The sequence below is a fragment of the Chanodichthys erythropterus genome, chromosome 11, assembly GCF_024489055.1.
Source record: "Chanodichthys erythropterus isolate Z2021 chromosome 11, ASM2448905v1, whole genome shotgun sequence".
In the NCBI taxonomy this organism is placed as follows: Eukaryota; Metazoa; Chordata; class Actinopteri; order Cypriniformes; family Xenocyprididae; genus Chanodichthys; species Chanodichthys erythropterus.
In genome coordinates this window covers 15975532-16001948 of record NC_090231.1, presented here as the reverse complement: position 1 = coordinate 16001948, position 26417 = coordinate 15975532, and the positions used below count along the sequence as shown (strand labels likewise).

The window sequence follows — 26417 nt, the reverse complement described above, 5'->3', positions numbered from 1 at the left end:
TCTGTCTCGGTCTCTGCTCCAGGCTGTGTGACAGTGAGTTTCAGCGGCTGTCTCCTCTTGCAAGAGCTTTGATGTCTGTCTTATTGCTACTGTTCTAGGAAACCATAACCTCAGAGCAATGTGGGAAGTGGAGAGTGTGGGGAGTTGTTCAGGATGAACTCATCTTCAAGGGATGTCAAGTTCATTCTTTAAGATTCCAAACAGTTTTCAAAAAGAAAATGTTTTTCCTTTTAAGACTCTGGGCTTTTAAGACTCAGTGCCAATGTACAATGAAATAAATTTCAATGAAAAGACAAGGGAGGTGCATGTAAGTTCCCAAAAATTGCTCAGATATTTAATGTACACTATTGTTCAAAAGTTTGGGGTTGGTAAGATTTTTTAAAATGGTTTTAAAAAGTCTCTTATTTCCAACAAGGCTGTATTTATTTGATCAAAAATACAGTTAAATCAGTAATATTGTGAAATATAATTATAATTTAAAATACATGTTTTCTATTTGAATATGTTTTAAAATGAATTTTATTCCTGGGATGGCAAAGCTGAATTTTCAGCATTTTCAGTTTCATTTGATCCTTCAGAAATCATTCTAATATACTGATATGGTACTCAAGAAACATTTCTTATTATCAGTTCCTGCTGGATTTTGTGATTCTGCTATCAGGTATGACCAATTAAATGCATCCTTTCTGAATAAAAGTATTATATTCTTTAAAAAAAAAATCTTAATGACCTCATTTGAACAGTGTATATATTTGAAATAAGGCTAACAAACTCAAAATGAATGTGTGCAGATGTTTGTAGATATAATGTTCTTGAAAATATAATTTTGCAGCCCTATAGTCTGTTTCCATATTAATCTGAGTGTTTCTCTCAATCTCCCTCTCTCTCTTACGTTTTTACCCATCTCTGCCTGTCACATTTAAATTAAACTATTCCAATCTGCATAGAGACCTTCTCTGGAGACACACCAGCACATGCAGCCTAGAACTGTCAGCTGCAAACCCGCTCACATTCGCTCTCTCTGTCTGATCAAAGCCTTTTTGACTCCAAAATAGACCCAAATACATGCATCTCCATGCAGTGACACTAGACAACATCACTGAACTTCACTGAGGAAATCCCACATATAGATCAAACGCTTACAGAGCACCAAATGTGTCAGGGTTTACTTGTACTTGCACTACAAACCATGAAGTCTAAGGGGAACAGGCTTTGAACAAGTCTGCTTTGGGCCATCCAATGGGGTTTAAGGGAGAAGACATTTTTTTCTCTAAAAACTGACCTTTATTCTTTCTCTTGTGAGATAATGAAGTGCTCTTTGGGAAAAGGCAGCACAGTTTCTAGGAAACCTCTGAATAACTACTAAAAGTGCACGAGTCAGAAAGACTAGCCATATGTCTCTTTGGCAAAGGAGATGAGTTTAGCTAATTTTAACTAGACCACTGAGAAAAGTGGCCTGGATCTTGCCGGGTCTACTTAAATGTGAAGTGTGTGACTTTTCAACGTAACATACTTTACTTAATATGTAGCACATACAGCTAAAATAAGCCATTTGGAGGCTGATTTTGGCAAAAAGTGAAAACGTGGCTTTGTAGCGAATTCAACAGAGATGTAGATTCGCAAATAATTTGAAATGACATATGTAATTAACTGACATTAGGATTGACTTGCACTCTAAATTAGAGACTCATGAACACCACAAGTTTTTAGGTCAGTATAAATGTAAAATATACACAACTTTTCAATTTTTGAAAATAAATATTTTTATTCAGCAAGGATGCATTAAGCTGATCAAAAGTGTCAGCCAAGACTTTTACATTGTTAGGATTAGAGTTGTGTTTCAAATAAATGCTGTTCCTTTAAAGGTGCAATATGTAAGATTTCTGTCTGCTAGGGGTCGCTAGAGGCCTATTCAAAACAAAGGCATAGCTTGATGACGGCAAGTTTGAGTGTGGAATCTTGGGACATGTGGTCTTCACATCACAGCCGGTGGAAACAATCGGGATAGGACTCAGGAAGAAATCATGTTCATGGATGAGATTATTATTAATGTTACTGTAGTATGAAGCAGAGCAGGACCGAGTGTTGTGGGAGCTGAACGAGGCCGCTGGAGCGATAACGTTACTCTGTGCGTTCACTCGGTGGCTGCTGTGAGACACTTGTTTGAGACACACTGCAGTGAGATAGATCAATTTAAGAATATCATATTAAATGCTGGATGGCTTGCATTGATAAATGGCATGCAATTCATTTTAAATTTGTATGTCATATTGTCACGGATCCCTTGTCTCCCGGACTCCAAATCCCATGATCCTCCTGTTCTCCACACCTGCACTCACTTCCCTCGTCTTCTCCTCCTCATCACGGATTGCCTGCACCTGTTCCTGATTGTCAGCACACCCTTTATATTGGACTCACTCCCTTCACTCCTTGTCTGTTCTTTAATGTTGCTACATGTGTTTTGGATGTTGTCTCTCTCCGTTGTATCAATAAATACCCGTTGTGTGTGGAAGTCCGTGAACTCCTCTTCTCTACAACAGCCAACACGTAACAGAAGAACAGACCTAACCGTTGGACCTCCACATCATAGAATGGGTATTTTCCTTATTCCTGAGCCCCCGAAGTCTCTCCAGGCGGATGAAAGACTTTGCCGTTTGCGGCAGAGTGGCAGGCCGTTGGAGAGGTATGTGGAGGAGTTTTTGGAGGTTTCTCATTTGGTGAGCTGGACTGATGCTTGCCTTAATGCTGTGTTTCTGATGGGACTGGACAAGGACGTTATTCGTTATAACGAACCTGCCTGTAACTTCTCCTTAGTCGATTCTCTGAATGTGATTCTCCTGTTAAATGGTTCTAATTTTGAAGTAGATAAAGTTCTAGAGAACCAGAGTCCTTGTCCAGCCCCATCAGCAGCTTATCAGGCATCGCCAGCTCACCCCACCCCAGAACCCTGCACATACCGCTTCAACGGTCCTGCCCACTCCAAGCCGCCGCCGACGCCGCCGAGCAATCCGCTCCAGCCTTTCACGGGCCGCCAGAGGATGCTGGCTGGTTGATAGACTGTCACAGAGCCCGTCGCTCCAGCCCTCAACGAGCCCTCAGCTCCAATAGCGGCCAACGAGCCCTTATCCCCGGTCTCAGCCGCCGAGCCAGTGTCCCCGGTCTCAGCCGCCGAGCCAGTGTCCCCGGTCTCAGCCGCCGAGCCAGTGTCCCCGGTCTCAGCCGCCGAGCCAGTGTCCCCGGTCTCAGCCGCCGAGCCAGTGTCCCCGGTCTCAGCCGCCGAGCCAGTGTCCCCGGTCTCAGCCGCCGAGCCAGTGTCCCCGGTCTCAGCCGCCGAGCCAGTGTCCCCGGTCTCAGCCGCCGAGCCAGTGTCCCCGGTCTCAGCCGCCGAGCCAGTGTCCCCGGTCTCAGCCGCCGAGCCAGTGTCCCCGGTCTCAGCCGCCGAGCCAGTGTCCCCGGTCTCAGCCGCCGAGCCAGTGTCCCCGGTCTCAGCCGCCGAGCCAGTGTCCCCGGTCTCAGCCGCCGAGCCAGTGTCCCCGGTCTCAGCCGCCGAGCCAGTGTCCCCGGTCTCAGCCGCCGAGCCAGCCGCTCCATGCTCCCCTGCCCATGAGCCCACTCCTGTCCTCAAACCCACGCCATTCCGCAGACTCCTGAAGTCCCTCCTTAACCTCCCCAAGTATTTTTTGTGGGGGACAGGTGAGACAGGTGAGGGACACATGTGGGTGGGGCTGTGTCATGGCCGCCCAAGGCTCCTGACCCGCCGTGGCTGCCCGCTGCACCTGACCCGCCGTGGCTGCCCGCTGCACCTGACCCGCCGTGGCTGCCCGCTGCACCTGACCCGCCGTGGCTGCCCGCTGCACCTGACCCGCCGTGGCTGCCCGCTGCACCTGACCCGCCGTGGCTGCCCGCTGCACCTGACCCGCCGTGGCTGCCCGCTGCACCTGACCCGCTGCACCTGACCCGCCATGGCTCATGGACCCGCCCTGGAGACCTCCACTCCTACCCATGCCTCTCCCTGCGCCCACCCCCCCTCCCCAGTGTTACACCTACGGCGCGAGGACGCGCCTACCGGGACTAGGTACGGTCAAGGATCCCTTGTCTCCCGGACTCCAAATCCCATGATCCTCCTGTTCTCCACACCTGCACTCACTTCCCTCGTCTTCTCCTCCTAATCACGGATTGCCTGCACCTGTTCCTGATTGTCAGCACACCCTTTATATTGGACTCACTCCCTTCACTCCTTGTCTGTTCTTTAATGTTGCTACATGTGTTTTGGATGTTGTCTCTCTCCGTTGTATCAATAAATACCCATTGTGTGTGGAAGTCCGTGAACGCCTCTTCTCTACAACAGCCAACACGTAACACATATTGTATGATGGAGAAAATACTGTATTACTGTTACTAAAAATAAAGCTGCATCTGATTATTCTATGTTAGCTACTTCACAAAATAGTGTTTTTCTCTGAGGCATGGTACTCGCCAAAAAAAAAAAAAAAATCAAGAAAATTAGATTAAACAATGAGACTAAACGTGTTGAGCTATATAAAAACAATTTTCTGTCTATAAACGTAACCAAACAGTTGTTCCCGTGCATATTAAAACATGTAATATATTAAAGCGTCTTTGGTGTTTCCATGGTTTTTACAAAATAAAATCGGAAACTGAGGGTAACGCGGGTATGACGCAATTGACAGGCGACTCCTCACACGTCCTGGAGCCTTGATTTACAAATAGTTGGAAACACTTGGGATACTGTAAGTACTCAAGTGAACAAAATATATAACACTGGCCTAGTGGTTTTTGGATATTTTACTGCAAAAATATTACATATTGCAACGTTAAAACTTTCTATTTATCAAAGAATCCTGAAAAAATGTTTCAGGGTTTTCACAAAAATATTAAGCAGCACAACTGTTTTCAATATTGATAAAAATAATGTTAGAATATTTTCTAAACGCTCATGTGATGCTGAAGAGTAATGGCTGCTGAAAATATCACAGGAAATAAATTACATTTTAAATTATTTTCAAAAAGAAAACCTTTATTTTAAATTATAATATAGTTTAAATTATAATCATTTCACAATATTACTGATTTTACTCATTTTTCTTATAATCTTGTATCTTATTCTTATAATGAAATATCACGTTTTTAAAAAACATGAAATAAACTGTCTGCAACAGGGTTTGATAAACTAAATTGCAGCATATATAAAAGTATTAAAAATAGAACATGCTGTCATGGAAAACTATGAAAACAGTAATTTTATTAGTACATCACTAAAAAAGGAGTGATTTGAATACTGCTGCAGAACCTGGTAGCTAATGCTAATGCCAAGGCTAAGAGTAGTCTCTGCCCAACATGGATGGAGGTCATACACTTCATATAATTTCCGAAGAGAGAAAGAGATTGAGAGAGTGAGAGAACGAGAGAGAGAGAGAGAGGTTAGGGGGAGAGGACAGAAAGGAGGATTAAGTGAAAGAGTAGACACACAAATCAGAATAAAGGGAGAAATGAAATGAACACTAGAGCACTGAATGTAGAGGTGAAGGTGGGGGACAGATGGAGATGTGAAGTGGAACAGAGAAACGGAGATTGAAACCTCTCAAAGGATAAGAGCAAGAGAGAAGAGATGGTTGAGAAGACAATTAAAGAGTGGTTAAAGGTGAAAGAGGGTCAGGAATTTAATGAGAAAGTTTGGTTTGGGAAATAAAGCTGGTTGAAAAATATCCAAAGAATGTAAGCAAACTAGATTAAAAATGTGACGGTATTTGCCACTAATGTAAAACTCGCTGCCACAATGCTAGCACTGGCATAGCACTTAAATGCAGTTGCAAAAAATAAATAAATAAATAAAAATTGTAGTTGCTAAAGTGTTCTGCTAAGGTGTTCAGATGTTTTTTGACATGTATGGTTGGCTTTTAAGCTGTATGGTTGCTCTCCTTATCCTTTTCAGTTCCTATTTATTCCTTTTATTTGATTTTATTCCTTTCCGAAGGAGAAACGTGGGTTCATTCATTCAGTAATACTTCCAAGAAAAATGATGTAGACTGTGAAAAAACAAAGGTGCAGTCACATTTACTGTTGTTTATTTCAACACTGTTGTTCTATTCCAAACGATCTGGAATTTTGCATGAGGGTGAAATGTGTTCTGCTAAGGTGTTCAGGAGTTTTTAGCATGTTGCTGTATGGTTGCTAGGAAGAAAGGTGTGAAAATCAAAGCAATTAAAATTCAATAAAAAAAAAACTTAGAAGCCATATTTTTCAAAGTTTTAGCATTGGTGTAATAACATCTTGGTTCCTATCATAACTCCCGTTCCCTGATGGAGGGAACGAAGACGTTGTGTCAAAATACTGACACTAGGTGTCGCTATTGGGAGCCCCAAACACAAATTTGCATGCTCAGCCACTCCCCAGACACCCAGGTATAAAAGAGTAAAGTCTGCCTTATACCTAGACATCTGGGTATAAAGGCATGTTTCACTCATTTGTGCTGAGGAGCCACGTCTCAACTACTGTACATCAGTGGCAGTTCAGAGTTGTAGCAAGAGGGACACAATGTCTTCGCTCCCTCCATCAGAAAAGGGGCAACCAAGATGATCTGTCTGTCTCTTTGACATTGTGTCAAAACACCAACACTAGGGGTCCCTATAATAAACGCCACAACTAACTGAACTGCATTACGAGTCTGATGCAGATGCCAGCAAGCTTTGCATGCAAAGTAACAAGTGCACTCCAAATCACTCACAAAACATTTCAAGACCCAGGGAGTGTGACCTCTAGACTCCCTTTGCCCTAGGTGACTTACCATTACAATGGGAATAGGTCACTTCAGCTGCCTTTTCAAGCCTTTTCTGTTAGTTAAGTTATTTTATACAGCTGAGCACACCTGGTTGTTAACAGTGGGAAGCATTCTTCTCTATTGAGAAAGTAACACTACGGAGACCACATCCTATCCAAAGGGGAGGTTAATATGTGGGAAATACATCCTATGGACTCACCTGATAGGAAGTACAACATAGGGAAGAAATCTATGTTGTAGGCTCCACGTACTAGTGGAGAGACAATCAACCACAGTGACTGGCAGAGCTCTGTCCAGGGGAAGACACAGGGTTTACCACAAGGGAAAGTGAACCATGGAGGAATATACATATGGGACCACCGCAGGGAGTCAACACATATGGAGCACCTAACCCAAATGTGAGGGCTCACCCAAAATTGCCTACCACAAGTAATGGGTCTGGTAGTGAGTTCCTCTGTTGAACCCACTACCGGATATGTACTTAATGATGGAAGCACAACAATGGGAAACTCGCCTGGACATGAAAGTGCACGTTATCACCTTGGAGAGGGAAAGGCTACACCCTGCCAGTCATCTGAGTTCAACTGTTGGTACAGAAAACCTGACATAAAACCAGTTCCATATGGAGAATATAGAATCTTGCAAAGGTATTGGGTGTAGCCCAGCCCGCAGCTTTGCAGATGTATGCACCATTCGCCAAAGCTGAAGAGGCTGCCATAGCCCAAGTGGAGTGAGCCCTCACTCCCAAGGAACATGGTGAGCTTTGAACCTGGTAAGTTAGGAGAATGTCATCCACAATCCAGTGGGCTATTCTTTGTTAGGAGACAACGTTCCCCTTCTGCCGACCTCTAAAGCAGGAAAAAGAGCTGTTCTGATCATCCGAAACTCTGTGCAAGCCACATATATGTGCAAAGCACATACTGAGCACAAAAGAGTCAGGGGCTGGGTCTCTCTCAACAGGAGGGATCGCAGGTTTACCACTTGATCCCTGAAAGGGGTAGTAGGAACTTTAGGCACCTTAGGTCTCAGGTCCCATGTGAGAGTCTGCCGGCCCGAATTCTTGGCACATTTCATTAGTGGAGAGGGCTTATAGGTGCCTCACCATCTTGAGGGAGGTGAGCGCAGTCAGAAGGGCCATCTTTATAGAGAGGGCACTGAGCTCGACTGACTGTAAAGGCTCAAACGGATCTCTCTGTAGGGCCTGGAAAACCACAAGGAGATCCCAAGGGGGGATGAGGTACGGTCTCAGAGGATTTAACCTCTGCACACCTCTCAGGAACTTGATAATCAGGTTGTGCTTCCCCATTGATCTATCATCAACAGTGTCATGATTTCCTACTATTGTAGGCACATACTCCTTTAAGGTGGGGCAGACAAGTGCCTCTCCAGGCCTTTTTGGAGGAAGGAAAGCACTGACCCAATGCCACATCTCCATGGGTCTTCCCCTCGGGAAGTACACCAAATAACTTACAAGTGCCACTTCAAGGCATATAGCCAGATGGTGGAGGGGGCTATAGCCTGAGTGATTTTCTCTATCACAGCCAGTTGTAGTCCCCTGAATTCCTATACCATCTGGGGGTGGAGTCTCCACTCCAATCGCAGTGCAACCTGTCACTTGGAATGTTAGTGGCTCACAGGGACTTCAGTTGCTGCTGACTCCAGAAGAATAGGCAGGCGAGTTGTGACGTGACAAGAGTGGATACTGCCCTGATGGTTTATATATGCCACTGTCGCTGTGTTGTCTGTCTGGACCAACATGTGCTTGCTCTGGATTGAGGGTTGAAACCTATGCCTGTTGCATAAGGTGCATAAGGTACAACGCATCTGGACACTTGTTCTAAGGGAACTCCTGCCGACAGAAATGAAAGGTCCATCCAGGGCTGAACGTGCAACTACACTTTAATGTGTAATCGCAGCACCATGCCCATCTTGAGACTCGGGCATGAAAAACAGCATCACCCTTGCCTCATACTGAGGTGAAGAGAATGTCATTGTATTTGGGAGGGTGCCTAGTGAATTGGATCGCGTAGCCAAGCCGAATTGTCCCGAGAAGCCAACGTGACAAGTTGGAAAGTGCTAACCATGTGTCAAAACTCTGTACTAGCGGCACTAAAGGGCCTGCCATGGAAAATGTGAGCGATGGTGGTGGAAATGCAGCATGTCACGCACATGAGCAGGCCTGCTCTGTTGCGAATGTTTAATGACTGTCCGTCATGATAATGAAAGCCATGAGCACTGTGTGTATAAGTGTCACCCAAGGAAAGAGGAAATTGCTCTTTTTGCTGACTGATAGCCGTCTGCCTGGTGGCAGTGCTATAATTGCTTTCCACCCGTCCCTCCACTGGGAGTGAGGCTCGACCCCAATCCTGGAGCGAGCAGGTCAGCGACCTCTCCTCCTTCCCTGGTTCACCCATCTCAGGTCCGCTTTGAAGCCTTCAGATGGTTCTTATTAGCCTGTTGATGGGCGGCTTGTGGCACTTTCCTGCTTGTGGCGATGACCATTGTGCTGGCCTGGCTGCCGGTCCAGCTTTTACAGGTGGCCGCCCTCGGCAACAAACAGGTGGGGCTTAGTTAGCTGCTGAACACAGTTACTGCATCTTCTCTGGATTGAAACCACACTTGTGCAGAACTCTCAATGCTTTGGCTTGGTAGACTTGCAGGATCACCACATAGCGTACAGGGCAGAGGCGGCCTGGCCAGTGACGTTGAAAGCCTTCAGCTTGAGCGGTGCAGACGCTCAGATGAGTCTTTGGCCTCTGAAGGCGCAAGCCCACCCTCCGATGCTGCAAATGACAGCTCATCCTCTTCGCAAGCCCCCATTGAGAAATTAAGCTCTCCCTGGGGCAAGCCGACCATGCATTTGAAATGCATGTTAAAACCAGGTGGAAACAAGACCTTAGTGAGCATCACTAATGTTAAGTGTAAGATAGCATGCATGTGTATGCATAAGGGAGGCAAAGAGAGAAACACAATTAGAATTGTTCCCTGTTCTGCAGCTCTCACACACCACTTCACCTCACACTTAACATTACCACACACACATATTCTGCCTCACCTTAAACATTGCTCTCTGACTCCAATTAGATCCCAATCCTCTTGCCCAGATTGCTCATTTACATTTTAATAATTTAAAATCAATCTCTCTCCACACCTGAGAACTGATTCTGAACCCCCAGCATGCATACACACACACACATACACACATACATACACACACACACACACACACACACACGTGTGTGGTCATGTGTGAATGTATATTCCTTATAAATCCACTCATCTGTTAGTAACCCACCTGGTGCTCTGGAACATGTGTGTGTGCGCGCTTCAATTATTTTGCATGATTTCCCATCTCCTGCAACATCAGCCATTAACCCAGGCCCTTCATCATGCCATGCTGTGAGATTTGAAAGTCATTTTGCTGTGTGTGTGTGTGTGTGTGTGTGTGTGAGTAGGTGTGTGTGTGTGTGTGTGTGTGTGTGTAAGAAGGATGGTGAGCGAGTTACAGAAGCACAATGAGCTCCATCCTGTGAGTGAACTCAAGTGCTTCGCTCCCATATGGGTGTTATACGAGGTCTCTCCCTCAGCTCCTCTCTATCACTGACTAGAGAGACATCATTCCCAACTCAACCCACAAACAAGAACATAACACCAGCCAAAATCTGCTTTACTGCCGCTCTAAGATTTAAAAGCACACTGTACTCTATGTCATGTGCTGTGCTGCAGTTATATGTTTCTGAGGACTGAGGAGTGAGGTATGTACGGTTATAAGGGAGTTGTCTTACACATAGTTTTACTATCCCTATATTCGACTAGAAAGTCTGACGTTAAAAATCTGACAGTGATGAAATCACTGGATTATTTGCATAATCAATTATGGGTTTTTCCTCTTTCTTAAGCTGTCTTTACACTGCAAAGTTGGCACACTAGACACAGAAGCTGCCTGCATCTATTTATGAATTTATCCATCTATACTGCATATTACTATTAGTGGGCAACCAATATGGATTTTGATAAGATATTGATGGTCGACACCGATATCTTATAGAGCAGGGTGGCCGACGGCCGATATAAAGTTTATATATTTGATTTCACACTATTTAATTTAAAGACAGTAAATATCGCATCCATAAGCATTAAATTAAAATTGCTACCATTAAATGTATATATATATATAAAATAACCAATCATTATTCATTTGAAAATGATTCAATTTGAAAAAAAAAAATAAAAATTGAACATGATTAAAAAAAAAAAAAAAGTCTTTAAATTTTTACTTTGGATAGCTTCTTTTAGATTTTTTAGTATTTTGGAATTTTTATGAATAAAGATTTTGTTAAAAAACATGAATAAAATCAAAGTAAAGAATGTAACCAACAGTGCACTCAGTTATCCAGTAAGTCTGGGGATCATATTTTTTTAAATGCTAATTTGACATACTGCAGTGTTTCTTGAAAAAGTGGGTTGCAAGACAGTTCAGAGTGGGTCACGGAGTGTGTAGTCAAAGAAACAACAACAACAATAACAACAACAAAATCTTAATGTTTTTCTGATGTAACACTTTGAAACAAAGATTTTGAAAGATATGCATGAAAGCTGTTGACTTGAGTGTCCAGCTCTTGACTCTTCTGCAATGACTTTGCTCTTCTGAGACAGAACATGTTTTTTTCCATTCCACTGTTCTACTTTTCCATTATTTTTCTATTTAAAATGCATTAGACGGATGTGTTTGAGTGATACAGTATCTGCTGTCAGATGAGATGATGAGGCTATGTCAGTGTGATTATTCGAATGTTATTTTCCTAAATTGTTATGGCCGGTTTACGCAGAATGCATTTTTGCAGTTTAAATTACGAGCATGCAACATCGTAGTTGTGTTGTCAATTCCCAAAAGTACCAATAAATTATGCAAGTGGTACATTGTGTGTTAGCTGGGAAGGAATTGCATGCTGGTGTGATGTTCGTTCTATTCATCAGAATGAGTGTCTAGTTTAGGACTGCTATTTAATAGCCTTAACTTAAATATTAGTGAAATTCTTAGTTGCCTGTATGTTAAGTAAAATTGGATGGTTCTTATGTGTGTGTTAAATTAAACGTTTGGATCACGGCTTAATGAGCAGGGGAAAAAGTGAGTCCCATGGCCAAACCTGTTAAGAACCACTGACATACAGTACACAGTGGATATGACATTAATATAATATAGCAGCCAACTGGATATAGCACAGTTTGAATTAAGGATTTAAAAGTTTGTTGTTTGTGCATGTGCATTGACAGCAGAACTCCAATTTACATGGACAAACTGTAATGCACAGAGAACATAAGTTTTTATGCTACAATGCATCTAACAGTAATTGCCAGAGTTTGCAAGATTTTTGGAAATAGATGTTTATTAGATATCCAAGGCCTCATTTAAATGATATAAATGCACAATTGTTGAATGCCAAAAGTACTGTCACGGATCCCTTGTTCCCTGAACTCCAATTCCCATGATCCTCCTGTTCTCCACACCTGCACTCACTTCCCTCGTCTTCTCTTCCTCATCAGGGATTGCCTGCACCTGTTCCTGATCGTCTGCACACCCTTTATATATGGACTCACTCCCTTCACTCCTTGTCTGTTCTTAAATGTTATACCGTGTGTTTGATGTTGTTTCTCTCTGCTTTATGAATAAATACCCTTTTGCTGTGGATGTCTGTGAAAGCCTCATCTTTAACAACACCAGACTGTAACAGAAAAACAGACCCAACCGTTGGACCTCCACATCATAAGATGGGTATCTACCTGGTCCCTGTATCCACAACGGCTCATCATATCGAGGCTCCCACTCCTTCACCACCTCTCTCTGCGGCGGAACGGCTCGTTGGACTCTTCCAGGTTGGCCATTCACTGGAGAGGTATGTGGAGGAGTTTGTAGAGCTTGCTTTCCTGACTAACTGGTCAGAGGCACTTTTGAACGCCCTGTTTCTGGACGGACTGGATGATGACACTATCCGTTTTGATGAACCTGAAGATTCTTTTTCCTTCAGCGAAACCATTAATCTAATTTTGTATTTAAACGGATCTAATTTCTTTGTCTGAGGTTCAGGATGAGTGTCCATCCTGTCCAGTCCCTCCAGAAACCGAGGTGGCCAAGCCGGTTGGTCAGACTCCTCCTTCCTCCACATACCCCTCCAGTGAACGTTCTCCCTGTATTACACTGGACCCTCACTCCTCCGCTGGGTCCAGAAAGCGGAGGAGGAAGAAAGCCGCTCCAGCCCTCTCCGAGCTTGCCGCTCCAGACCTCTCCAGGCCTCCGCTCCAGCCGCTGCCGCCGCCGAGCCCTCCGCTCCTGACTCAGCCGCCGAACCAGCCGCTCCATGCGCCGCCAAACCAGCTCCATGCTCCTCCACCCACATATTCTCTATTTCTGGGACTCCTCAAGATGATCCGAAACCTCCCCAAGTATTTTTTTGGGGGGGGGCCCCAAGTACCCATGGGTGGGGGACATGTGAGGGACACACATGTGGGTGGGGGGGCCCACTGCACCTGACCCACCATGGCTGCCCGCTGCTCATGGACCCGCCATGGCTCATGGACCCAACCTGGAGACCTCCACTCCTACCCATGCCTCTCCCTGCACCGGCATGAGGTTTCCAGGGCGCCCCCCCCATCCCCCCCATCCCCCCCCCCCCCAGGTACTGTCACGGATCCCTTGTTCCCTGAACTCCAATTCCCATGATCCTCCTGTTCTCCACACCTGCACTCACTTCCCTCGTCTTCTCCTCCTCATCACGGATTGCCTGCACCTGTTCCTGATAGTCAGCACACCCTTTATATATGGACTCAATCCCTTAACTCCTTGTCTGTTCTTAAATGTTATACTGTGTGTTTGATGTTGTTTCTCTCTGCTTTATGAATAAATACCCTTTTGCTGTGGATATCTGTGAAAGCCTCATCTTTAACAACACCAGACCGTAACAAGTACATGAAAAAAAGTATTATAGCATTTACCTTTCAATTATCAGACAAAGCTGTTAAAAAACAATTACATTAGGATTAATGAAGATGGAGACTGGTTGCCCATATGTGTCTGTTGAAGTTGTTAGTGATGTCAAAATAAAAGTCCCTCTTTTATTCCCATCTTTCAAACAGAAAAACTGATAATTACAGCAATGCTGATAATTAAAAATACCAAATATATCAGTCTCTCTGTATTTGGGATTGACAACATAAAGTTGCTGGTTAAGGGTTTGATGAAATGTCATATATACCCACAACAAAGCATGGACCGGCTGAAGTCTTCAGACATTCTTCGAGTAGTTTCATCCGTAGTCTCTGCAGCTCTGGACTATCCCACTCCTCTGGATCAATGCCCCAGTAGAGGTCCACCACCTGGAAATCACACATACACAGATATTTAAAACATCAAGATTTAGCCACTGAAACATTACACACTTTTCACACCATCTAAACCTTACACAAGTTCCGATGCAAATTCATGCAAAATCATTTTAATTAAATTAATTCCAACATGACTTTCTTTATTGAACTCAAAAGCAAAGTTTGGCAGAATGTTTTGTCTACTCTTTTCTTTACAAAGAAAAAAAAATGGGCATAGGTTTCAGAGAGTTACTCTGAGAATAACATTTTAGTAGACCTATATATCAACACTCTTAACTAAAGCCTAATTCTTTTTTATTACCAAGTAAGAAAGATCTGGGGAGTAATGAATTCCTGGGAGAGTATGAATTTCCAGACTCTTTCAGCACACATTAGCACTTTAAATGGAACCACAGGGAGAAGAATGAGGGAAGAGAAAGAGAGAGACAGAAAGGAAGGGAAGAGAGTAACGTAACAAGAAGAGCAATGCTGAGAATGTGTTCCTGCAGTCAGCTAAATGCTGCTCTCATGCTGGGACACATTTCACTGCTTACTGCTTACAATTAAGAGCAGCTAATAATTCTGAGTGTGTGTCTTTCAAGAACCTCACACAAAGCCATTCAAAAGGGTTATCATTTATACCGATTATTATGAAGAACAATATGCTGGGCTGAAATATTCTTTTGATTGAATTAGTTGAACTGTCATTTCTCCACATACACCAATGAGCCAAAACATTATGACCATCTGCCTAATATGCTGTTGGTCCTCCACCTGCAGTCAACTCTACAAGACCCCTGAAGTTGTCCTGTGGTATCTGGCACCAAGACATTAGCAGCAGATCCTTCAAGTCCTATAGGTTGCAAGGTGGAGCTGCCATAGATCGAACTTGTTAATCCAGCACATCCCACGGATGCTCAATTGGATTGAAATCTGGGGAATTTGGTGGCCAGGGCAACACCTTCAACTTTTCATCATGTTCCTCAAACCATTCCTCAACATTGTGTGCAGTGTGACAGGGTGCATTATCCTGCTGAAAGAGGCCACTTCCACCAGGGAACAACAGTGTCATGAAGGGGTGTGCCTGATCTGCAATAATGTTTAGGTATAGGAGGCACATGTCAAATTTATGTCCATTTGAACAGCTGGATCCAGTGTTTCCCAGCTGAACATCGCCCAGAGTGTCATACTCCCTTTACCGGCTTGTCGTCGTCCCAGTGCATCCTGGTGCCATCACATCACAGTGCCAGTCCAGTTCTGATGCTCGCGTGCCCATTGCAGGCACTTTCGACGATGGACAGGAGTCATCGTAGGCACTCATACACAGCAGTGCGCGATGCAAAGTGTGTTGTGACACATTCCTCCCATAACCATCATTAAAATTTTTGTGACAGTAGACCTTTTGTTGGCTCAGACCAGACTGGATAGCCTTCGTTGCCCTCGTGTATCGATGAGCCTTGGGCCCCAACACCCTGTCGTCAGTTTGTGGTTTGTCCCTCCTTGGACCACTGCTGGCAAATTCTCACCACTGCTGACCGGAAGTAACCCGCAAGCCTTGCCATTTCAGAGATACTCTGACCCAGTTGCCTTGTCATAACAATTTGGCCCTTGTCAAAGTCCTTCCTGCCCATTTCTCCTGCATCCAACATGCTGATTATGACAACTGATTGTTTGCTTACCGTCTATCTACGCAGACTTTTATTAGGAGATGATCAACAATATTCGCTTCACCTCAGACTGCCCATAATGTTTTGGCTCATCAGCGTATACTGCACTCACCCACTCTGCAAACCAGGATATAAGCACATCTTAAGGGGGATTTCACACCTCATTATTAACATTTGTAGCAAGGTTGAGAGCCGTGAGGCCGGTGGAATGAACGCTACACAGCACACTGGTCTCAGGATTCACGGAGGAGCTCCGGAAGAAAGAGTGACGACAATGGAGGGAGAGAGAAGGAACCACAGATGTGTGCCATTTATTTTGTTGATTCTTTTATCTTAATGTGCGACAGTTATTTTGTTTTCTATTTTGAATTTTATTTATGATTAAAATTTATGGTAAAGTTCAGTTCTCCTTCCCCACATTATAAACAGTGTTACAATATTACAGACAAATTGAAAAAATTGGTAATAGGTTGGCAGTTTAACCACCCCATGTCATATTAATAATGAACAAAGTGATTTTGGATGCACCTTTGATTTCAGTTATTGTTTGATGTTTGAGTCAAACAATATCCAGACAGAATTTATTAGGGCTGCACGATTTATCGCACAACACGAAAAATAACATTGTACTTAAACACGATTATCGCTTAAATGCAATTCTTAGTGCGATTATGAAATTGCAAAGGCTGCAATTATTTTTTTTATACGCAGTTTGTCAATGAAGTATGGCTCCAAATGCTAATCCATATGAAAGTTTGAATCGTTATAATGTACATATGAAAAAGCAACATGCGTCAGACATCTTTCCAGACATGAGAAGCATCTATTAACATCTTGTCCAACAAAAGACAACATATAATAACATGTTTTTACTCCAAATTCACTTCATAACGACAGTTGACCATCCTTCTGTGAGATGATGAGGCTTCTTACACAGAATAAGGCAGTCCTGTGTTTATTAGTCATGTTTAATCAATCAAAGCATTTCAATCTTCTCTTTATTCAGCTACAGCGATATGATGCATGTTATCTTCTTCTGCGACAGTTCATATTTAGAGTTTCTGCGCAAGCGCGCCCTCTGGCTTTCAGATGGAGAAGCATTTACTACTGATCACAGAGTCATACAGCTCTGACAAGCTGCACATAAAATAATCAAAGCCTTTGCCAAACCGTGTGCGGTTTAATTGCGATAGATTGTGTAGCCCTAATATTTAAGGTACACTACAGTTAAAAAATGTATAAAATAAGATATCTTATTGAAACAAAATTATCTCTTTTTTTATGCAGCAAGGATGGAGCACAATTGTTTTCATCATTTGTTAATGACAAGTAAAATTAATGAGCACCAAATCAGCATGTTTAGAATGATTTCTGAAGGATCATGTGACACTGAAAGCTGCTGAAAATGTAGCCTTTCCATCACAGGAATAAGCAACATTACATTTTAAAACATTAAACAAAACATTAGAAAACATTTCTGTTAAATTGTAATAATATTTTACTATTTTTACTGCAGATCTGATAAAATAAATGCAGCCTTGGTGAGCATAAGGGTAGGGACACACCAAACCGACACCAAAGAACTAGCACTGATAAAAGCCAGCTGTGTTGTCGCCTCGCGTCACGTTGAATCGGCTCAAAAAAAACCCAATGGCGTCTGACTAGAGCCAACGGTGCAGAAAACTTAGTCAGCCGACGCTTAAAAACAGTCTGACGTTGCCCGACGACCGATCGTTGGCTTGGTGTGTCCCGGGCATAAGATTAAAAAATCTTACCAACCCCAAACTTTTAAACGGTAGTTTATTAAAAGTGCCCTCGAATGAAAAAATGAATTTATCTTGGCATAGTTGAATAACAAGAGTTCAGTACATGGAAATGACATACAGTGAGTCTCAAACACCATTGTTTCCTCCTTCTTATATAAATCTCATTTGTTTAAAAGACCTCCGAAGAACAGGCGAATCTCAACATAACACTGACTGTTACGTAACAGTCGGGGTGTATGCCCCCAATATTTGCATATGCCAGCCCATGTTCCCAACATTATGAAAGGCATTAGACAAGGGCAGGCAGTAATATCTGGATCTGCACAGGTGAATCATCAGACTAGGTAAGCAAGCAAGAACAATAGCGAAAAATGGCAGATGGAGCAATAATAACTGACATGATCCATGATATCATGATATTTTTAGTGATATTTGTCTTACTAAATGTTTCGTTAGCATGTTGCTAATGTACTGTTAAATGTGGTTAAAGTTACCATCGTTTCTTACTGTATTCACGTAGATAAGAGCCGTCGCTATTTTCATTTTTAAACACTTGCAGTCTGTATAATTCATAAACACAACTTCATTCTTTATAAATCTCTCCAACAGTGTAGCATTAGCCGTTAGCCACGGATCACAGCCTTAAATTCATTCAGAATCAAAAGTAAACAATATAACAGTATACAACACTCACATAATCCGACGCATGCATGCTGCATGCATGACGAACACTTTGTAAAGATCCATTTGAGGGTTATAATAGCTATGTAAACTTTGTTTATGCACTGTTCAAGGCAAGCGCAAGCTCCCCGGGGGCGTGGAGCACGAGAATTAAAGGGCCAGTAACCCTGAATCGGGTCATTTATAATGATGCCCCAAAATAGGCAGTTAAAAAAATGAATTAAAAAAAATCTATGGAGTACTTTGAGCTGAAACTTCACAGACACATTCAGGGGACACCTTAGACTTATATTACATATTTTTTTTAAAAGTTCTAGGGCACCTTTAATTGTATTTGTACTGTGAAATTGGTATTTATTTATTTTTTAATTTTATAGAAACTAGCAGATTGTATGATACATTATATCTGGTAGCATGACTGAGACTAGTACAGAGCCCCACACATGACATGCAGGGAAAAAAATATTATATTATAAAGCGGTATGTGCATAAATAAAGCGGTATGTGCACGGATGGCAAAACGATAGAGGAACAAGAAATCGAGAGAGAAAAATGGCTCCTGTCTTTGTGTGTGTATGTGGTAATGGACTTAATGAAGAGAGACAGGACATTTCCTCAGCACCAGTATGGCAGGACACAGGAATATCCCTGGACACATTTGTCAGAATCAGTGTCACTGGCGCAGATAATTCAAACGGCAAACACGCTGCAGGGGGAATCTCTCCCCACTGCACGCATGCAAAGTGAGCGAGTCTGTAATCTAGTATGTGTTTCTGTGTGTGTGTTGATCACGTCTGTTCAATGTGTGAGTATGAGTGTGATTAGTTTAATTTGATGTTGATTTAATGTGTCTATGCTGGTTACGTCTTTCTCTTTCTCACAATCTCAAGCAAGTCCAATAAAATTCTGATGTCATTCTCAGTGAGGTAGCTCTTTAGGACCCCAAACACATTTTTTTTGCTCGGCTGGCAAAACCAAGCCACTGTGAGCCCTGCCTTCCTCCCAGACTTCATTTAACAAATACAATCATGGCTGCCATCCAAAAGCACATAAAGCACAAGAGACTCCCTACATAATGTGAGCTCTACACTCAAGCTCTCTATGCTAATCAAACTTCTAAGAAGAGAGAAATACTTCATATGAAAAATGTCTCACTTGTGTAAGTATACATTATAATGTGAAAGGGAAAATCCATGCCAACATTTTTTCCTCGCTGTCATGAAAAATGTATTGGTAATATTTACAATAAAGTTATATTTGTTAACATTATTAGTTCATGATCTAATGGATTAACTAATGAACATTTTTTTTGCAGCATTTACTACAGTGAAAAAAAAAATGTTGAAAAAAATGTAGATAATGCATTCAGATTTGTAAGTTAGGATTTGTAACTCCTAAGTAACCCTACTTTATTTTGTCGATTTGAATTTGTTTATTCAATGTAAAATGCCTCGTTGGCCAATAAATTTGTGAAGGCAACTACAGGTTTCTTGTTTCTCTAGCAAATTTTCAATTAATAACAAACTGAGCTATAATTTTGGTTATTTTTTATTTTATGTACAGTAGTTACAAATTTCATGTAGTTACATAAGTAATTCACATTTATTATTTGTGAATCAAAAGGTCACATAAACTGGATAATATGTAGTTTCTTTTTTACAGTGTGCTAATATTAATTTATATGCACATTTAATATATATGCTAGTATCCATTGTTAATGCATCTTGTTCATTTAATAATAATTCATAATAATGTATTAGTATACGTAAATGTTAAAATGAATATAGATTAATAAATGCTTCAAAAGGACTGTTAATTGTTAGTTAATGATAGCTAATGAATTAACGAATTCAGCCTTATCATAAAGTGTTACCAATTTATTCATTTTCATATTGTGTTTACGTAAGCAATAAGGTATGAGAGGCTGTGCTGTATCGTGAATATGTATCAATGCAACTTTCATGAAGTAAACTTCCACTAAAGCATTCCTTCCACTGGAAAAAATAGTCCCTGACCGTGAACAGCAACAGAAGTTACATTATTATGCCATTAGATGGCGGCAAAGACTATGAGTGTGTCAGTCAGTAGCGAAGACTTTTACATTGAAAAGACTGAATTGTTGTGAACACGGAACAAGATGCAACTGACAAATGCTTTTGTTGTCAGTCATGGGAAAACCCATTAACTGTTAAAAGGACAGGATAATACATCGGACATTTAAACAGATTTTTTATTATGAACATAGGACTGACCTGAAGGAAAATGCTAAATCTGAATGCATGTAATAAACTCGCTAACTTGATCTTTTTCTCACAATACTCTTCTACATAATACAGTAAGCTTCAATGAACAATATCAATTGAGAACATACAGTTTACGTTGCTAAGAGTGGTTGCTAAGGGTGTGTAGTGATACACAAAACTGTTGGGTGAAGCGGTCATAGATGTGTTTTATCGTGAATAAAACAGCTACTGACCAATGAGAATCAAGGACAGGAACTAACCGTTTTATAAATAAACAATAATGTTGATCTATCAAAGATCTGTTTATTATGCAAAATTACATTTTTGAGTAATGGGCAAAAATCTTGGCATGTTAAGGTTTCGAAAAAAAAAAAATCACATTTTTTTCTCTGGTCCTGATGTCAAAATGCAATACTGAAGACTTGCATCTCGAACAAGCCACTGAAGCACCTTGAATGTCACTGAAGATGTTTACATACTGCGTGAAATCAGGGTAATGGCCAAACATCTGTGTGGCAATCAGGTTTTGTTTAGACCGTGTTTACATGACCTTATATGCTGTTGGTTTATTAAGCATCACCTGTATATGATTGATTATGCATGTAAACACACTCATTGACCTTATACATTGTCGTCTGGAGTAAGAACCTGGCAAGCTTTTTTAATCCCCAGAAATGACAACTAGTCCTCAAGTGACATGATCACATTTGACCATGCTTTGTGATTGGTAAAGACTAGCCAGAAGTATTCTTCTTATTGGCTGGATTGTGTTTTGGCCGCTGGCTGTGGAATAAGTGGTGGGAGAACTGTTTTCACTCAAACAGAGTGAGTGCAATCAGTCATGCTTTCACACGCACACACACACACACACACACGCACGTTGACACTTGTGCACAAACGAGCTTGATGGATCTTAACTATTAACCAACCAAGCAATTAGAGTGTGACAGCACACCCCCTGGGAAAGACCGATAGCAAGGTATATTGACGGTTTAGAAGCACAAACATCTGGACATGACAACACAGATGACAAACACATCCTCCTCAGGTTTCACTGAACGACAGAGGGAGGGACACAGGGAGATAATTAGCTTGCTTATGATACTTTTCATAAAAACAAACCTGAGAAAATGAATCGAGGAGCTGACAGACAGTAAAAAAGCTGTGATGTTCAGCAAAACAATTATATTATTGGGAACTAAAACCACAAAGCCATAAGATATGTAAAGAGTGGATGAGTTAGCAGAGTCCACCATTTGAGGGAAATTAATGGCTTAGCGTATTCCCTATATGCTAACATGTGAAAGATTTTATGAACGCAGAGTCTGCCACCAATTCCTTGAATTACGACAGCTGTCATCTACTTTAATGATGCCCATATCTGTAAATGACTACCTTATCATATTGTTATGAACTATGAAAACAGCTCAATTTAACTGGTATCATGAGCAGATTTACAGATGAGTTCTGTTTCATTGCTTCCCTTAATGCGTTACAGCCAACATCTAAACCACACAGGGCAACACAATCATGTTTTCAAAGAAAACACACACGCATAGAGAGTATCATTAAACGCAGTGTATTACACCCCAACGTGGACTAAAAGAGACTGAAAAGCTGTCATTTTCCACTAATAGTGCATCCATAGAAATGATGATGAGGTTTACTCAGCTACTGCGGGCTCTGATCATAAAATTTCATAACATGGAGGCAAATATGACTGTATTTACATAATTGCACAGCTCACACTGAGGATTTGCAAACATAATGCTCCATAAATCCCAAATGGCTGGTGATAAAGGGTGAAAGTGTGTCAATGTCAATGCTGCAAAAGTTCTACTTTTAAATTTAAAACTTGCCCTGATAAGACATTTGAAATGACATCAAACTAGGTAACCATAAACTAGTCTCTCAAACCAAAACATAGGAAAATTCACAGACAAAACAACCCAAGCACTGTTGTTGACAGGTTTTAATACTTTCAGGCTTCACTGCTTCTATAATCTGTCTTCAAAGAACCACGTCTCATGCTTCTTCTCTTTTCTCCTTGGTTTTCATGATTATACAGAAAACTTTCATGATGCCTTGACGATGGAACGAAAGGGAATGAAATCATGCAGAAAACTATCAGAGAAAACAACCCACAGAACTGCCTTGGATTAAAGAACAGAGGCACATCTTTGCATGTGATATTTTCTATATTTTTAAACATTTCAACATTAATGCAGTAAATGCTGCACAAAATTGTTCATTAGTTAATCCATAAGTTAATGAACTAATAATGTTAGCAAATGGAACTTTATTGTAAAGTGTTACCAATAAATGCATGGATTTTCTCTTTCATGTGTGTTTACTGTCCCTCCCTAACTTTTTTTCTTCTTTTTTTCAGTAAGCTATTTTTTTCAATTCTTTCCTTTATTCTGAACTAGCACACCAACTCATATATAATTACACAAAAACAACACAACTGGCTATGGCTGTATCAGTAAGCAGAAATTTCAATCTGAGATATGGTTTGGTAGGGCAGCCTGCGGCGATCACAACTTTTGCAAAATACAAAATGATCATCTAAATGGTAAACACCACAAGAGTCAAATAGTTTGATATCACAAGGTTATGAGCAGTTTTCATAATGAGATACAAAACGATTGAGCAGAGGATACAAACATCATTTACAATGCAGTTGCCAGTTTCAGCCTGATGAAAAGGCCCACAGATTCTCCTGAGAAGAGTTATGATTTATCATCCTTCTGGCTCCTGCCTCTACATGAATGTATCACTTTAGGAGAAGACAGATGAGTCCTCTGATGGCCCCCATTAAGGGCCAATTAGAAGAGAAATATGATACTCCAACGTGTATGATGGTCGAACACTATATCTCAGCCTTAAAATGTTCAATTATCGAAAACAAGAAGATAAGAAGGAGAGCGTCTATGAGAGCAAAAGTTGGAGAGAAACAGAGGCACACCGGGAGATGAAAAAACGTAAGATAGAGAAAGGCAGAAAGCAAGGAATAAAAAGGCCTGTCAGAAGTCCCCTGATTTAAGAGGCTGTTAGCTCACCCACCCTGCAGAGAGAACCATGTTCCTCAACCCCTCGGAGCAGTCACCAATCTCCATGCTTTCATTTCATCTCACATACTACCCACAATGCACTGCTCTTGAGTGCCTCTGCAATTAGACTACTGCTATGGCAACCAGCTGCCTAGCCTGCTTGCCTTTTCAATTTAGATGAGAGAGAGAGAGAGAGAGAGAGAGAGAGAGAGAGATGGTAGGAGGGAAAGAGAGAGAGAAACGTGAGGAGAGAACAGACAAATGTTTAAACCATAAAACCTTTACATCAATCATGTCTATGCCTGGAATGAAAATGGCGGGGTTTTTCTCTTCTGCAAATGGCTAATCGATGCATTCCAACTGAAAATGTAGAAGCCACCTCAATCCCATGCAAGCCCATGGATCAACGGACCAACAGCAAGACATAACCTCCAAACTCTGAGATGAATGAGCATTTGTATCTCGGTCCTTCTAGCTTTTCATCTCTCTCTGTCTCCTTCTGTTTACCCTTCGGCTGTTTTCCGTCCCTTTTTCTCACCTTCTCATCTGCTGAAGCGCCAATGTGTGCTGACAGATCCAATGTGCTCTCACCAGCATGGAGCAATTACACAACAGGCCATGAATTCCCAGGGTGACCTGAGGGATTGGGGTTGGATTCATAGCCTGCTGAGGAGTGCGAATGAGCCACCAAATGATGGTTACATAGGTCATAATCCCACTCTGTCACCTTTATAACCTCAACCAAGGCAATTAACCTTGGCACAAACTGTTTATAAGCTTTCCCCCCCAAGTACACTTTCCTGGGTTAACGCATCTTTTTGGGATGTCACAAAGTCCATTAGTTCCACAGGAAAGTTCAAAAGGACATTCATTTGAACACAATAACAACAAAAGATACAAGGGAGAGTAGGACCAGTTGTCACAATCTCTCTCTCTATATATATACACATCTCTAATCTCTAACTATAAGGTTTCAAGTCAAAAGTCATTTTCTCCAGCAGTTTTGAATCTAGTTTGTGATTAAACAGAAAGAGCTGACAGATCTTCTTTCATATTGTGACATATCCAAGTGTAACAAATTATTGAAAAAGAAAAAATATATATGGCAGGGGTTTGGTTTTATCCATTGGTTGTTGATTGGATTTGGAGATGTGGCTGTTGCATTCAAAAATGAATGCGAGCTTGAAGTTGATTTTGGAGGGGCGGGGTTCAAGCATACTAAATAATTGAAGAATTTCAGGGGCTCTCTCTGCAATTTGATGTTAAGATGTGAATACCTTATTCTTTTTTATCTGCAAAACATCCAACGATGCCTTTATTTATTTTAAAAGGGTGATGTTTCATTAGCATGCTGAAACCAGAATTGCATGTCTTTACATTGCTAAGAAAGGTACCCTGGTGAAATGAGAGGTTAATGTGTCTGTTTGTCAAGATGAAACAGTTGCAGTATGGTGCATTTAAAGTTGAAACAAAGTGCATGCGGTCCATGTCAGCTGCGAGCAAAGACTTCTGTATTTTCACAGTGATCTTACGTATTTATAAATGAACTGCTCGTTTTAAAATCTTCCTGGTCTACTGACATTTGTTAAGACATCTGCCTTAAACATTACAATGATCACAATAACTTTCATTAACTTTACAACAAGTAAATCCACTTCACCAGCTAATTATTCTTTGACAGCGATGCCATAGAAATGTACAGAGCTACCACACAAAAGACAATATTATAAAGATGGCAGCGTGCTTGTTTCTCAGGCGCATAAGGTCTATACCACTAAAATAAAACCAAGCGTTATGTTTTACAGTCTTGCATTTAATTCAGGAGTAAATTACAAAGCAAATATGCAGCAGCAGTGATTATGTTATCATGTTTATTCAGCAGCAGCAAGATATTTATGTAGTTGTTGTGAGAATACTGTGATAATACAGGCATTGTGGACATGAGAAAACGTTTAAGTGACATACCTGCTTTGCGCACATCCACATCCAACCAGGGTTCACCATATTTTGCTCAACCTCTGTTATCCATCTATTGTTCCAAATGACTTCCACACTTAAGTTGCGTTTTCACAGCAGGAACTTTCTCTAGGAACTTTGGGGTGGTAATCGATGCGTTTCGACCGTAGGAACCAGGGTCTTATGAAGTTCCGGGTAAAAATTCCCCCCTCAGAAAGTCCCTGCTAATGAGGTAGTACTTTTTCAAAGTTACAGAACTTTCGGGGGTGGGACTTGGGCACTGAACAGGATTCTTGGTTGAGTTCACGCAGCATTTTGATTGGTTGACTCCACGCAGCATTTTATTTCAACCATCGTTTTTTTTTTAAAGTCTGTTGCGGTGCGTGCAGAAAGAGTAGCTTGCTATTCGAATCAACAATGGAGTTTAAATATACGACTGATGGACTGACGATGAGGTTCAGGCTTTATTAAGCTTATATGCGGAAGGCAAAATCCAGCGGGAACCAGAAAGTGGCGCGCAGTCCTACGTCATCGGACTGTCTTCACGGTTTTTTAGACTGCTATGGAAACGCAGTTAGCAATAGGTCTGGGGGAAAAAAAGTTCCTGGGACAAATTGTTCTGGGTTATTTTGGTGGAAACACGGCTATACAAATAGGAGGATAGAGGGTTTTGATAATGACAATTACCAAATTACACTAAATTGTCATACTATTTGCTCAGGTGGTTGCTGGGGGTTTCTTTTCTCATCTCTATCAGCCTGCAATGTGATATCATTTGTTAAAGCCACACATACTGCGCATTCTAATTAGGTACATTTGAGCCATATTGGCTCAGGCACACATAGTCTACTAGCGTTAAGCCAGTCAGCAAAGCAGGCCCAGGCACACATGGC

The 26417-nt window shown here is 41.6% G+C and overlaps 1 protein-coding gene across 1 annotated transcript in view; it reads right to left on the bottom strand.

The window, feature by feature from the left end:
- The window catches only part of LOC137030884 (NACHT and WD repeat domain-containing protein 2), a 63723-nt gene that overhangs the window by 21641 nt on the left and 15665 nt on the right, over positions 1-26417 (bottom strand). Inside the window, exon 4 of the mRNA XM_067401390.1 lies at positions 14054-14170. Within this exon, the coding sequence (XP_067257491.1) occupies positions 14054-14170 (117 nt within the window). The remainder of the gene's footprint in view (positions 1-14053; positions 14171-26417) is intronic.